The 16262-nt window shown below is 39.7% G+C and overlaps 1 protein-coding gene across 2 annotated transcripts in view; it reads right to left on the reverse strand.

The window, feature by feature from the left end:
• LOC124794856 overlaps positions 1–16262 on the reverse strand; it is a 130758-nt gene that overhangs the window by 15784 nt on the left and 98712 nt on the right. For both annotated transcript variants that reach the window (XM_047258522.1, XM_047258525.1), the window contains one exon: positions 619–840. In XM_047258522.1, the coding sequence (XP_047114478.1) occupies positions 619–840 (222 nt within the window). The remainder of the gene's footprint in view (positions 1–618; positions 841–16262) is intronic.

Genomic DNA, 16262 nt, shown 5'->3' on the forward strand with positions numbered 1-16262 from the left:
AGCTGGCATTTTAGGGTTGCCAAATGCAAATTGGTAACATTTGCAGGTTCTTATAACTCTCATATAAAAGGGACCATTTCTTTTATCTGTCTTCATCATAAGTAAAGCTATTCTAAGCTCCTTACAATGCCTATAAAATTTAGGAGATCCTATTTTGTGAAGTATGGAATACACAACTGTGACATTTAGAAAAGAGACCTTTTGTCAGGCCAATGTTATTTCCCCATAATGGCAAGAGGACCATTTTCAGAAGATTTGCATCAATTGCTTTTAATGATATTATTGAGTCCTGTTAGATTTTTAAAAAATTTGAACTTATATGAGCCTGTACAGAATGGAAGTAAATTACTAAAATATACAAAAAACAAAATCAGATATTTTAGACATTATCAAATGTTATTTCTTGTACTGAAAGTTTTACTTCTCTGACAAGAGGCCCCTTTTCACTTTCCACCTCACATATACTGATTTGTGTTGATGTTCAAGATAATAAAAACTGCTTCATTTTCAAATGTTATACACCTTTGTTATCAGTCAACAGAAGCAGCCTTCCATTCATTTAATATCTCTAAACTACAAATCTACAGCTGGACACTGGGAAGTTTAAATGTTACTAACCTGGTGGCTAATACTAATCAGTGTGGCAGTGAATGCTCTACCAATCACTGCTTCCACGAAGAGCTGTCTAATTTCACAAGGCCACACTGTCCGCCCAGTTGCTGCTGTGCCTGCCAAGCGACAACACATTGCTTGTGATGGCAGGTCTGCAAAATCTCTTGCAAGATATCGAAGATGTTCTTTCTTCTTCTTGCTTATTGCACCAATGTCAATCAACTGCACCTGCACACATTTGTAACAGAGGTTATATGAGACCAGCCACATATTTGTACATTAATCTATCATAACTTCAGTACCTGTTAACTAATGAGTTCACAGTACGTCTTCCAGTCCACAAAAAGCTACTACAGTGGTAGAAAATAAAATACAGTCTTCAAAAAAATGACAAGGACAGTGCATAATGGATCTTGGACACGGCACATAAACCACAATGTTTTGCCCATTGCTGAAGTAGAGATATGTGTGTGTGTGTGTGTGTGTGTGTGTGTGTGTGTGTGTGTGTGTGTGTGTGTGTGGAAAACAATACTCTACAGATAAAAAAAGATGAGAATGTCCCCTTTTACCAAAAGGAAGTACGTACAGTATAACATGACTGATGGGTTTGTACCAACGAACTTATTCTCCTTCACTTCCATTCACTCATATTCCTGCTAACATGATTTCTAAATTGTATTCTCGCTAACATAATTTCTACCTCTGCAGCTAGGCAATGGTATGTAAGGAACATACATCATATGTCACATCATACCGTAAGAAGGTACCTCTGACTCTTGTAGCACTTTTCATGTTTTGGTGGATTTCAAAATACCCTGGGAGCTATATGAACTCTACTTTCTTTCAATACCTCTGCCAGTAATGGAGCAGAATGTGCAACATCTTTTCTCTGCTTGCTATATTCACTGAATGTCTGATGGATCACTAACAGCACCTGTGAAATCAAGGAAATGTCACCGTACTTTAATATCTCCAATTGCACTATTTACAGCATCAAATTCACACCTGCAGCTAACACAATGAATGTATCCAGAGAGCATTTTAAATCCAGATATGGGGAACATATTAAAGATTGTACCTACTGAACTGCTTAGTCTTTATGTGCCTGTTACATCACCACCACAAACATATTGGCACTTTTCCTAAATTTGCAGACACCTATGGCAAGTCTGAAGCCAATAATTTAGAATTCAATGTTTTACTACACATGGTCATGTTGCTGATAATATGCTCTTATATTTCTCTGGCCTACCTTACTCAACCTGTTATAGGGAACCTACAGTTTAATGCAGAATCCAAACCACAGTGCAACTCTGTATTTTTCACACACGCAAATCATTGCCAGAGGCAAACGAAGAAACTAATAGCAGAAAAAAAAAATCCTACTACCAACTGAGTATTGTGCCCACCTTTGGACTTGTAGCCCGATAATTACCAGTAACCGTCACAATTGATGCAACAGAAGACTGTAGGGACATTTACCTACAGTGCTTGCAACATAAAATTCTTTTTATTTAATCACTTGTTGTTCAACACTGCAGCTTTAGCAGAATCAATTGCAAAGAACTGCAGAAAACACTAAAATTATCTATGAATAATGAATTCTGAAATTACTTTCTTACTCTTGATAGCATACTTTGAGTACTTGCTGTGTAACACTTAACCACAAAACTAAGAAAATTACAACAGGCTATGGTAGCTGATAATTTAAGTTCATATCAAGAAACTTATGATTACTTCCTCAGCACCCCTAGTAAAGCGCTGCAGTTTTCTAAACAACCTCCAGGTTGAGACATCTTTACCTTGCCAAGTAGTTTTATCTTATCTCAGAAAGTATCCAATTCTTGCACCAAAAAATTTTTACAGCTGCCTTCAGGAAAGACGAAGTACGACTGATTTCTGATTCTTCACTGAAAGCAACCTCTAGCAACTGGTAGATGCTCAAACTTTTGTACTCGGTCTCAATAGCATCAGACCAGCTATATAAATGCTGCTGAAGACAACTACAATGCTGGCTATTAAAGTTACAACACCAGAAAGGCTGGCAAATAATGAAATTTTATTTACAGCACATATTCAGTGTAACAGCAAGAATACATGATTAATTTAGTGTGTGATTTGGGGGTTGTATAGGATGTAAAATTTAGTATACAGTTTATAGTGTCTATAACATCATCACTTTTAACAATTTATTGGCTATAACAGCGAAAGCTGAAGGTCCCATTTAAATCGTATGTAATCATTATATTTAAAAAATCACTTAGTACAACATGGCTTATTGTGACTTTCTGTATAAAGAGAAGTACTTTTTATTATATTTTTGAAGAAATATATTGTCTAGCCCCCCATGAACCATGGACCTTGCCATTGGTGGGGAGGCTTGCGTGCCTCAACGATACAGATAACCGTACCGTAGGTGCAACCACAACGGAGGGGTATCTGTTGAGAGGCCAGACTAATGTGTGGTTCCTGAAGAGGGGCAGCAGCCGTTTCAGCAGTTGCAGGGGCAACAGTCTGGATGATTGACTGATCTGGCCTTGTAACACTAAGCAAAACGGCCTTGCTGTGCTGGTACTGCAAACGGCTGAAAGCAAGGGGAAACTGCAGCCCCGAGGGCATGCAGCTTTACTGTATGGTTAAATGATGATGGCGTCCTCACAGGTAAAATATTCCAGAGGTAAAATAGTCCCCCATTCTGATCTCCAGGCGGGGACTACTCAAGAGGACGTCATTATCAGGTGAAAGAAAACTGGCATTCTACGGATCGGAGCGTGGAATGTCAGATCCCTTAATCGGGCAGATAGGCTAGAAAATTTAAAAAGGGAAATGGATAGGTTAAAGTTAGATATAGTGGGAATTAGTGAAGTTCAGTGGCAGGAGGAACAAGACTTTTGGTCAGGTGAATACAGGGTTATAAATACAAAATCAAATAGGGGTAATGCAGGAGTAGATTTAATAATGAATAAAAAAATAGGAGTGCGGGTAAGCTACTACAAACAGCATAGTGAACATATTATTGTGGCCAAGATAGACACGAAGCCCACGCCTACTACAGTATTACAAGTTTATATGCCAACCAGCTCTGCAGATGATGAAGAAATTGATGAAATGTATGATGAGATAAAGCCGCCTGGTAGAATTTTGCACAGAGCATAACTTAATCATAGCTAACACTTGGTTCAAGAATCATAAAAGAAGGTTGTATACATGGAAGAATCCTGGAGATACTAAAAGGTATGAGATAGATTATATAGTGGTAAGACAGAGATGTAGGAACCAGGTTTTAAATTGTAAGACATTTCCAGGGGCAGATGTGGACTCTGAAGAAATACTGAATTTAATTCATGAAAGGAGAAAATATAAAAATGCTGTAAATGAAGCAGGCAAAAAGGAATACAAACGTCTCAAAAATGAGATCGACAGGAAGTGCAAAATGGCTAAGCAGGCATGGCTAGAGGACAAATGTAAGGATGTAGAGGGATATATCACTAGGGGTAAGATAAATACTGCCTTCAGGAAAATTAAGAGACCTTTGGAGAAAAGAGAACCACTTGTATGAATATCAAGAGCTCAGATGGAAACCCAGTTCTAAGCAAAGAAGGGAAAGCAGAAAGGTGGAGGGAGTATATAGAGGGTCTATACAACAAGGGTGATGTACTTGAGGACAATATTATGGAAATGGAAGAGGATGTAGATCTGGATGAAATGTGAGATACGATACTGCGTGAAGAGTTTGACAGAGCACTGAAAGACCTGAGTCGAAACAAGGCCCCGGGAGTAGACAACATTCCATTAGAGCTACTGACGGCCTTGGGAGAGCCAGTCCTGACAAAACTCTACCACCTGGTGAGCAAGATGTACGAGACAGGCGAAATACCCTCAGACTTCAAGAAGGATATAATAATTCCAATCCCAAAGAAAGCAAGTGTTGAGAGATGTGAAAATTACCGAACTATCCGTTTAATAAGTCATAGCTGCAAAATACTAACGTGAATTCTTTACAGACGAATGGAAACACTGGTAGAATCCGACCTCGGGGAAAATCATTTTGGATTCCGTAGATACATTGGAACACGTGAGGCAATACTGACCCTACGACTTATCTTAGAAATTAGATTAAGGAAAGGCAAACCTACGTTTCTAGCATTTGTAGACTTAGATAAAGCTTTTGACAATGTTGACTGGAATACTTTCTTTCAAATTCTAAAGGTGGCAGGGGTAAAATACAGGGACCAAAGGCTATTTACAATTTGTACAGAAACCAGGTGGCAGTTATAAGAGTCGAGGGACGTGAAAGGGAATCAGTGGTTAGGAAGGAAGTGAGACAGGGTTGTAGCCTCTCCCCGATGTTATTCAATCTGTATATTGAGCAAGCAATAAAGGAAACAAAAGAAAAATTTGGAGTAGGTATTAAAATCCAGGGAGAAGAAATAAAAACTTTGAGTTCACCGATGATGATGTAATTCTGTCAGAGACAGCAAAGGACTTGGAAGAGCAGTTGAACGGAATGGACAGTGTCTTGAAAGGAGGATATAATATGAACATCAACAAAATCAAAATGAGGATAATGGAATGTAGTCGAATTAAGTCGGGTGATGCTAAGGGAGTTAGATTGGGAAATGAGATACTTAAAATCGTAAAGGAGTTTTGCTATGTGGGGAGCAAAATAACTGATGATGGTCGAAGTAGAGAGGATATAAAATGTAGACTGGCACTGGCAAGGAAAATGTTTCTGAAGAAGAGAAATTTGTTAACATCGAGTATAGATTTGAGTGTCAGGAAGTCGTTTCTGAAAGTATTTGTATGGAGTGTAGCCATGTATGGAAGTGAAACATGGACGATAAATAGTTTGGACAAGAAGAGAATAGAAGGTTTCGAAATGTGGTGCTACAGAAGAATGTTGAAGATTAGGTGGGTAGATCATGTAACTAATGAGGAGGTATTGAATAGGATTGGGGAGAAGAGAAGTTTGTGGCACAACTTGACTAAAAGAAGGGATCGGTTGGTAGGACATGTTCTAAGGCATCAAGGGATCACAAATTTAGCATTGGAGGGCAGCGTGGATGGTAAAAATGGTAGAGGGAGACCAAGAGATGAATACACTAAGCAGATTCAGAAGGATGTAGGTTGCAGTAGGTACTGGGAGTTGAAGGAGCTTGCACAGGATAGAGTAGCATGGAGAGCTGCATCAAACCAGTCTCAGTACTGAAGGCCACAACGATAACATATTGGATAGAATATTTAATGGCCATTTTTGTTTTTTATGTGTGAGGATTACTAACAACAATGTAACAGAGATGTTGAGTCGCATATAGGCACAACAAAGAGATTTTCACACTTAAAGCTTTTGGCCAATGGCCTTTGTCAAAAACACACACACACACACGCACACACACACGCAAGCAAGCAAACTGGCACACTGGCAGTGTGGTTTCAGTTGCCTGTGACTGCAGTCGTGTGTGTGTGTGTGTGTGTGTGTGTGTGTGTGTGTGTGTGTGTGGTGTGTGTGTGTGGTGTTGACAAAGGCCATTGGCCAAAAGCTTTAAGTGTGAAAATCTTTTTGTTGTGCGTCCCTGCAACTCAGCTTCTCCTCTATATTGTGAGTAGCAACTTTCCTTCTCATAAAATTGTTACCTTCCATCCTGGATTTTCCATTGTTTAGCAACAATGTAATGTTTATTTTCAAACTCTTATTTTCTGCAGATTATTGGCTTCAAATCAGGCGTTAAAATAAATGCATCATCAAATATGCTTATTAAAAGTTTTTACATTTTGCTGGCATTTTATTGCTGTACATATACCATAAGCACAAGAAAATTTCCACTTTAGTCTCTCTCCGCAAATATTACATTGTAAAAGCCGGCAGTAGTGGTCTAGCGGTTCTAGGCGCTCAGTCCGGAGCCGCACGACTGCTACGGTCGCAGGTTCGAATCCTGCCTCGGGCATGGATGTGTGTGATGTCCTTAGGTTAGTTAGGTTTAAGTAGTTCTAAGTTCTAGGGGACTGATGACCATAGATGTTACGTCCCATAGTGCTCAGAGCCATTTGAACCATTTATTACATTGTAAATACTGTAGGTGTACCGTATTTCTGCTACTTTTTGGAGTGTTCACACTATGGCAGCCTGAAATTTACAGACATGAAATTTTTATTGAAAAAGAAAGCTAAAACCCGGTTTGTACAACTATCAGTTATAATGAGCATAAAACGTCAGTCCCTTCGGTGTTGTTATAACCGGTTTCAACTGTACACAGCTGTTACGTCTGACAGCAACAGTGATTTTAAGCCATGTATTTATCAAGTTTTTGTATGTCCATCTTATTCCTGGAGGTCTGAGGGCCTAGGCCATTCAATATTGTAAGGAAATGAAACGCCTGCAGCTGTCCTTATGATGTTATTTATTGTGTAGCTACCAGTTTCGGCACTTCAAGGCACCATCTTCAGGCCTTAGTCGATGCTGAAAGGGTTATCACAATCCATATACATGAGGCATCATTGGCCAACAACTGATTTACGTAGACTATCTGTAACAATGAAGTAGTCTCTCCAACCATCAACTGTCAATGGCGGCTGTGCTTACAGTCCATGATACTCCAGACATTGTCACAATGTCCATGTGGATGTCTGTCTTCCAAATAAGGCCATTCCCTGACTCAATGTGCATGACGGAGGATCCTACATAGTCAAGCAAACAACATGTCTTCCCGTCGTGCACTAGTCAACTGAGGCTCTTGAGATCCAGTATGGCATTGGATATGGGCATCCTGAACCATCAATTCTACACTTGGTTTGACAGTCTTGGAGTCGCAACCGACAGGAACAGCATTGAAACTTCCTGGCAGATTAAAACTGTGTGCTGGACCGAGACACAGTTTTAATCTGCCAGGAAGTTTCATATCAGCGCACACTCCGCTGCTGAGTGAAAATCTCATTCTAGGAACAGCATTGTCATGAAATGATTAACTGTAATCTCAATAGGTCATAATCCTGCCTCTGTCAAAATCGAATACATGCAGATAGATGTTTCTCCTTCTTTTATGAAGCATAAAATGATATTCTCACAAATAAATGACATTCAAATGTAATTTCTGAATGATAAACCCACTGCATTATCTGTCCGTGTATACAGAATGTAGATAGTATCATTCTACCTACATCAGGCAGTTACACTGAAACAATAATCACTTGCATATCAAATCATGTAGTAACTTCACGCCAATTTGACGTTTATTGCATGTCACATTCATGATATTGAAATTTTAATGGCCAGCAATGTAGCTACAGAAGAGCAGTTCCTTCTTCATTTGACAAAAGGTTCTGATACTTGATCTCTTCCAAGAGTAAAGACTGATCTCTTTCAAGCACAATTTTATGATAATATTTTGAGCACACTACTTTGAATTGAAAACAATGTTTTGCAACACGCTATACTGAACTTAATGAGGCCCAGAAATAATTCTATGAGGTCAGGCAAGGAAGATCACTGTTAAAGTTGAGTCAATTATCCACTAACTTGACTACCATGATCTGAGTGCCTCTGTTTCAGAGGGCTGTGTGTGGTCAAATTATCCATATTGCTTGCAGTGTCTAGTTCTGAATATTTCTTGAGAGTTGGTTATGACAACTCTCTGTTGAATCAAAAATTATCAGTACCATAAAGTTTCTAATTTTAAACCTACCCTGTAGATGAATTATTACATTAGGAAAAACAATGAGGTGTCAAAATTACTTTCACTACCAACAACAACCCCTTTCATTAGTTTAACCAGAGTTTTGTAAAACAAGATACAAAATTAGCACATCTATTCCAATTCACTTTGTCTACCCACATGTAATACCCTTATTGTGCTTCTACAACTCATATGAGCTATTGTTCGAAGGGGATGCAGATTATATTATTTCACTGGCTATGGTGAATATTGGCAGTCCATTACGTGACTTACTTTAGAACAATTTTGTGGACTAAACTGTCCTATTTATGTCATAATGGGAGAGTGAAATACGCTGACCATTTGTGTTGTTATATTGGCATTCACTGTGAAAAGTAGAGACAACTTCTTAGTCTCATTTTTGCTGAATTTGTTTCACGAAACATGTTCAGTAACTTCAAGTACAATTTGCTCCTTTGGCTACAGGAAAATGTTAAAGTGCCTATCTGTAACTTATGCACGAAAACGATAGTTGTTACACAACACATAGCAAAGATGACGAGTTGCTGAGATGCACAACAAAAAGACTGTTAAACAATGCTTTCAATAAACAGACCTTCATCAGACTAGGCAACATGCTTGTAACTTATATGCTTCATAAACAGCATGAATAAGTAAGTTTCAAATTATTTCTTGTGCATCAGAAACGGAAGTATGATGGCTGCAACTGATCTGTTACATAATAATGCCTCCTATTCTTTTTTCTTTCTTTTTGTATGTGACAATCTGAAATAGCCATGTTTCCTGTCCGACTTCATTAAGCCAATTCATCCATATATTTGCTGTATTTCTATCTCCCTTGCTGATCTAGGTTTTGTAGCAGGACTGGTGAATTTAAAACCTATTTTAAATTTGTATGCTTTTCTGGAAATTTAATAACTTTTATAGAGACCGATGTTTAACTTTATCTCTTCTGTGCAGCTTCTGACACTTAGGGTTTGTTTTGTGTGTCACTAGTCCAAAACCAAGTCATCAACGTGCTTACCATGTGATGCCACTACACCTTTGCATAGGGTTAGATGAGACGAGAGAGAGAGAGAGAGAGAGAGAGAGAGAGAGAGAGAGAGAGTGTCTCATAAGCATTTACAATACAGTATGTGTTGCATTCATATCTAGTTTATCAGTTTTGAACAAATTTAGTGTAGAGGTTAATATCCCTGCCTGTCACGCGGGGTACCCGGGTTACTGTGCATCTACATATTAGTATATCTTACTTGGAGTGTTCAATTATAGTAATATCTTGAAAATATATGCTACTATTTGTAACACTATTATGGAAAGGATAGTTGCTACTCACCATACAGCGAAGATACTAGAAACTAGACAGGCAGAACAAAAAGATTGTCAGAAAGTGAGCTTTTGGACAAACAAGTCCTTTGTCAAAAGTAAAAACACACACACACACACACACACACACACACACACAACACACACACACACACACACACACACACATGACCACAGTCTCTGGCTGCTGAGGGCAGACTGTGAGCAGCAGCACATGATGTGAGAGACAACTGGATGGTGGGGTGAAGGAGGAGGCTGGGGCAGGTAGCAAGAGGGATAGCAGTGTAGCGGTTGGGGACAGTAAAGTGCTGCTTGTGGGAGCATACTGGGACACAGGGATGAGGTGGAGAGAGGGTAAGGCAGCTAGGTGCAGTCGGTTGGTTAGACAGGACGGGGGGGGGGGGGGGGGGGGGGGGGGCGACATAGTGGAAAAGAAAAGAAATAGAAAGACCGAGGGTGCATTGGTGGAATAGAGGGGTGTGTAGTGCTAGAATGGAAACAGGAAAGGGGCTAGATGGATAAGAACAATGACTAATGAAAGTAGAGGCCAGGAAGGTTACAGGAACATAGGATATATTGTAGGGAGAGTTCCCACCTGCGCAATTCAGAAAAGCTGGTGTTGGTGGGAAGAATCCAGATGGCACAGTCTGTGAAGCAGTCATTGAAATGAAGAACGTCATGTTGAGCAGTGTACTCAGCAATGGAGTGGTCCAGCTATTTCTTGGACACAGTCTATACATAGCCATTCATGCAGGTAGACAGCTTGTTGGTTGTCATGCCCACATAGAATGCAGCACAGTGGGTACAGCTTAGCTTGTAGTCACATGATCGGTTTCACAGGTAGACCTGGCTTTGACAAGATAGGTGATGCTTATGACCTGACTAGAGTATGTGATGGTGGGAGGATGTATGGGACAGGTCTTGCATCTAGGTCTACTACAGGGGAATGAGCCATGAGGCAAGGTGGTTGGGAGCAGGGGTTGTGTAGGGATGGATGAGGATATTGTGTACGTTTGATGGGCAGCGGAATACCACTATGGGAGGAGTGGGAAAGATAGTGGGTAGGACATTCCTCACTTCAGGGCACAATGAGAGGTAGTCAGAGAATGTGGTTCAGTTGCTCCAGTTTTGGGTGGTACTGAGTCACAAGGGGAATGCTCCTCCGTGATCGGACAATGTGACTCTTGGAGTTGGTGGGTGACTGGAGAGATAAGGCACAAGACATCTCTTTTTGTACAAGGCTAAGAGGGTAATTACAGTCTGTGAAGACTTCAGTGAAACCCTCAATATAGTTCAAGAGGGATCACTCACCACTAAAGATGCGATGCCCACATGTGGCTACGCTGTATGGAAGGGGATTCTTGATATGGAATGGGTTGCAGCTTTCAAAGTCTACTAATTGTAGATTCTTCTAATGGAAGCATTTTCCTCTGCTGGTTTTACTTCATTCTGTTCTATAAATTTCAGTAATTTCTTCTGTCAGAAGGAAACGAAAATCTTCTACTGACACTTGTCCTCCATTATGGTTCCGTGGAGTGGATGGGCATTTAAAATGTACAGGTCGAAAATATGGAAAAGAAACTCTCAGTATTTCATTCTCTTGTGCACTGACTGGAGTAAAGTCAGTAAAATGTGAGAGTGGTCAACAATAACATCATGTGGCTCAATGATCTGGTGCAAGTCTTCCGATTGGACACCATTTCAGCAACTTGCATGTCCCTAACCTACCCTATAATCCTAGTACGGAAAGGGGACCTACAGTGTAACATGTAATCTGAACAACATGTTGTTCCTGACGAATCCTCACATCATTGAGGTAAAGGCCAGTTTAACGACAGATTAAAAAAGAAAAAATCTTTGGCCCGATCAGGATTTGATCCCACGACCTTTGGATTTCTAGTCATGCGCTTTACCACTAGGCCTCCATGCACAACTGTTAACAGCCCTCACACAAGACATATTGCAATTTCTTTTCCACTATAAACATTTATGCTTTGTCACAGGTGGTCATCAATCACTCTTCTCTTTTGTCATTTCACTTTTTTTTGTCCGTTTGTTGACATGGACTGTATTACTCCTGCAGTTTTGGCATGTTGCACTGAGGAAAAGAGTCCAGTGGAGACACAATGGATCCATAAATGGGAAGATGGTGATTCAAACCTCTGTCAGGTCACCCAGAGTTCCTTAAATTGCTTAAGGTGAATGTGGATATTGTTCCCTTGAAATGACATGACAAAATGCCTTCTCCCCACCATCCTCAATCCAAGCTTGTGCTCCATCTGTAATGAACTAATTGTCAATAGCATGTTAAACCCTAACCTTCTTTCCTTTTGTTCCTATGGAATGATCCACAAGCAACTATTCTGTGGCTAGGAAGCCAAAGAAACAAGTTTAGGCTTGAATCTCAGTTTTTTATCTAAAGAGTAAGTCCCCAACTCCAATGGATTTTAGCTGTTGTCACTGTATATCCACTGCAAAGGTAGTTCATTTGGCAAGAATAAATTGGCTAAAAGGCAATACCCTTTTGAACAAACATAGGCTTTCCACATCTTTCAATAATGCTGTAGCACCACACAAAATTAATCAACAACATTCCTAATGTTGCATAATCTGACCCTTCCAATAATGACAGAAATATTACTGATGTAATACATTCTCAAAAAAGATACCTAACAATACCGAGAAACATCTCAGTACAAAAGTGGTGTGTTAAAATATCTGAAGTTTCGGATGAGATTATCTCAAAAACTATACATCGGGTAAAAATAGTGGGTAAGATGAGTTTGTAAGCTCAAAGGGGGGCATCAAATGATACTACAAGTGACCTCCAGCCTCATTTTTTATTGCAGATTTGGGTTCTCCATAAAAAAGTAATCAAATTTTGTCTGAAATATTTTTTAAACCATTGACAGATGGTGCTGAAATCAAGAAAAAGTAAAACTGGGGAAGAACTCGGATTTTTTAGAATGATCTGAGAAGGACGCATCAAATCGATACAAAATGTGCGCCAATGTTTTTATTACACCAAACTAAGCTTTTTTTTTTTTTTTTTATAAAACGTATCCCATCCGCCACAGTTTTTGATGCAGGGAGGTGGAATGGCATTAAAATCTCATCAGGGAACTCTTCACAATTGCATTACTCACCCGACTGTGGCCAAACTGCGAACTATGGCTCAGTATAAAGTTCGGTGCAATGCGATCAGACATCACTTCACTTTCAGATAGTGAACCATAAACATCAACTGATGAAAGTAAATTATTCTTTAGCGAAACATGGCCCACTATCCTCCTACAGAGATTGTTGATATGATGTTCATTTTAGATGAATGCCATAACAATTAAGCTGCAGCTGCGCAATTGCATGCGGATCATTTCCCAAACAGACAACATCCAAGCAAAAACATTATTCAAAATTGCACTCAATGAGCTCAAAATGGATACATGCACTGTCCACCTCATAATCGTAAATACAATGAAAATGACGCTTGTACCTTTACCATTCTCGCCTGTGTTCAACTGGATCCCAAAATGAGTAATTGTGCAATTCGGAGACAAACTGGAATACTGAAATCAACTGTTTTGAGGATTTTGAAGGCACATAAATATCATGCATCTCATATCATACTGAAACAGGCATTAATGACGAAAGATATGCAAATATGCATGCATTTCTGCCAATGGGCCTTGGAAATGATAAGAGGTGACAATGATTTTTTTAGATACGTCATGTTCACCAAGGAAGCCACATTCAAAAACAATGGTGAATTAAATCGTCATGATTGTCAATATTGGTCCCCTGTCAGTCCACACTGGCACAGACCTGTTGACAATCAAAACAGATGGTCGTTAATGGTCAGGTGTGGAATTTTAAATGGTTACTTGATAAGACCGTATTTTTTTGACTGAAATGTTACTGGGGAATCTTATTTAAAACTTCTCTGCGACGATTTGTTGGAGTTAATGGAAGATGTTGATTTAGAAACCAGGCAACGAATGTGGTTTCAACAGGATGAAGCAGCTCCCCATTATACTAAAAATGTGCGGAATGTTTTAAATTTATGGTACCCTGGTCAGTGGATAGGACGCAGAGGACCAATTCAGTGGCCTCCACGTTCACCAGACCTAACATCTCCTGACGTTTTCTTGTGGGATTATTTAGAAAATATTGTTTATGAAAGACAGCCCACAACCCGAAACAATATGGAGAAACGCATTCAAAGAGCATGTGCAGCCATACCACGGAGGTGCTGCTCAAAACTGTGGACAACTTTTGCAGATGATTGACTTTATGCATTGAAGCAAATCGAGATAATTTTGAACAATTTCTTGGTGGCTAATTTCATTAATTAAGCACCCCAAATTGTGAGAGGCAAGGGGACTCTCACTAACGGAGCACCCCAACATGTGAGAGGCAAGGGGACTCACACTAATGAAGCACCCCAACTTGTGAGAGGCAAGGGGACTCGCACGAATGAAGCACCCCATGGGAACATCGTTCTACTATGTCCATGTCGTTGTTCCGGGCTAATGCTAAAAGTAGGATACATTACATTTTGTACAAAAATAGCTTAATTTGGTGTAACAAAAGAATTGGTGCACATTTTTTATCAATTTGATGTGTCTTTCTCTGATAATTCTAAATAAATCAGAGTTCTTCCCCAATTTTACTTTTTTCTTAATTTCAGTGCCATCTGTCAATGGTTTAAAAAATGTTTCATTTAAAAAATGTTTCAGACAAAACTTGATTACTTTTTTTATGGAGAATCTGAATCTGCCATAAAAATGGGTGTTTCCATTTAAGATTTAAAAGTTGCCCCTACCCCACCCAAGGGGGCGGGGGCTGGGGGTCATATGTAGTATCATTTGATGTCCCCCTTTGAGCTTACAAACTTGTCTTACCCACTATTTTTACCTGATGTATAGCTTTTGAGATAATCTTTCGACCAATGATCACTAACTATCAAAGACAAAATTTCTCAAATCCTGTATTAAGAATGGACTTTTGTGTGTGTGTGTGTGTGTGTGTGTGTGTGTGTGTGTGTGTGTGTGTGTGTGTGTGTGTGCGCGCGCGCGTGTCATACACAAAGAATTTTTTCAGCCGGTCGAAAAAAATTCTGTGTGTATGATTTCTGTCATGTCAAGGAAACAAAAAGATTCTTCTTCATATCTTATTCCACATGGCATGGCTCTTTTGATCTTGGTTATGACTGACATATACTAGTTTTGCTGTTGATTGCTTGTCTCATAATAATCACGTCATTTCACTCTCAATATCAAAAAGAAAATCTGGGTCATTTTGTAAATTATTCCTTCTGGCCACAACTCCAGTGACAATATTTTTCCATTGGTCTGCTGTGACAAACCACAGCAAAAATATCAAACAGAAATGTTTCACACTCAGTTCCTCCACTAAAATGTGCAGCAATGTGCTTCATGGCACAGTAGTTGTCTCAGTCTCAAGGATCTTTCAATGACAAAACACACAGGATATTTTTAACTCTTAGCATGTTTTCATTATGAGAGTGGTTTGAAAAGTTCTTGGAATCACCATGAGAGGTCAGTGCTAGCGCAACGAGATGTTCACGTGATATTCATTGGACTATTGCCTGTAAACACATGCCACATCAGTGCTCTTGGAAGAGAGCTGTGGTGGTGACATGGCTCTATGGTTATTCCTGCGTAGTGATTTGTGAAGATGGAAAAAATCGAGATTCAATTCTCAAAGGATATTTTTGGCTCAGAAACAGTTGGTTTGGACAATAAGTGGTGCAAGTTCATGAACCTTTCGTCGACCCCTGTTCACGACTCTGGGTATTTTGATGTTGGCCTCTCAATATACAAGGTGTACAACTTTGCTTCCACCATTTGCCGATAGGTGGCGACAACGGTAATTAGTGGTCGAAAGAAACAGATCGCAGACATCAGGCAGTTAGCTTGGACCTTGGTCAACATAACCTCATTCAAACATTAGTTGATTTGTGTCTACATCATATAGTTGTTCTCGATTGAAAATGTCAGTTTATGAGCCTAATTCTCATCATTTGCGGGAGGTGTTACTGTTTTTGTTTCAGAATGAAGAAAACAGCAGCTGAGTCTCATCGAATGCTCCCAAGTACGTACGGTAAGAACGCTATTGGTGAAAGAATGTGTCGTGAGTGGTTTCAACGCTTCTAAAACAGTGATTTTAACATCATAGACCGGCACAGCGGTGGAAGAGAGAATATTTTCGAAGATGCAGAATTGGAGACATCGCTGAGTAAAGACTCATGTCAAACTTAAGAAGGATTGGCACGATTAGTGGAGCGACACAGCAAGCCATTTCAAAATGTCTCAAAGGCTATGGTCATGATTTAGAAAGAAGGAACTTGGGTCCTGTATGAGCTGAAACCAAGAGATGTCGAATGGTATTTGCTTGTTTGGGAACAGTTGCTTCGGAGGCAAAAACGGAAGGGATTTCTGCATCGCATTGTGACCAGGGATGAAAAATGGGTTCATTACCATAACCCTAAATGCAAAACATCATGGGGCTAACTCGGCCATGCATCCATGTCGAGGGCCAAACCGAATATTCGTGGGTCCAAGATCATGCTCTGCATTTAGTGGGACCAGCTCGGCATCGTGTACTATGAGGTGTTAAAACAAAGCGAAACAA

This window comes from Schistocerca piceifrons, chromosome 4, assembly GCF_021461385.2.
Source record: "Schistocerca piceifrons isolate TAMUIC-IGC-003096 chromosome 4, iqSchPice1.1, whole genome shotgun sequence".
Lineage (NCBI taxonomy): Eukaryota > Metazoa > Arthropoda > Insecta > Orthoptera > Acrididae > Schistocerca > Schistocerca piceifrons.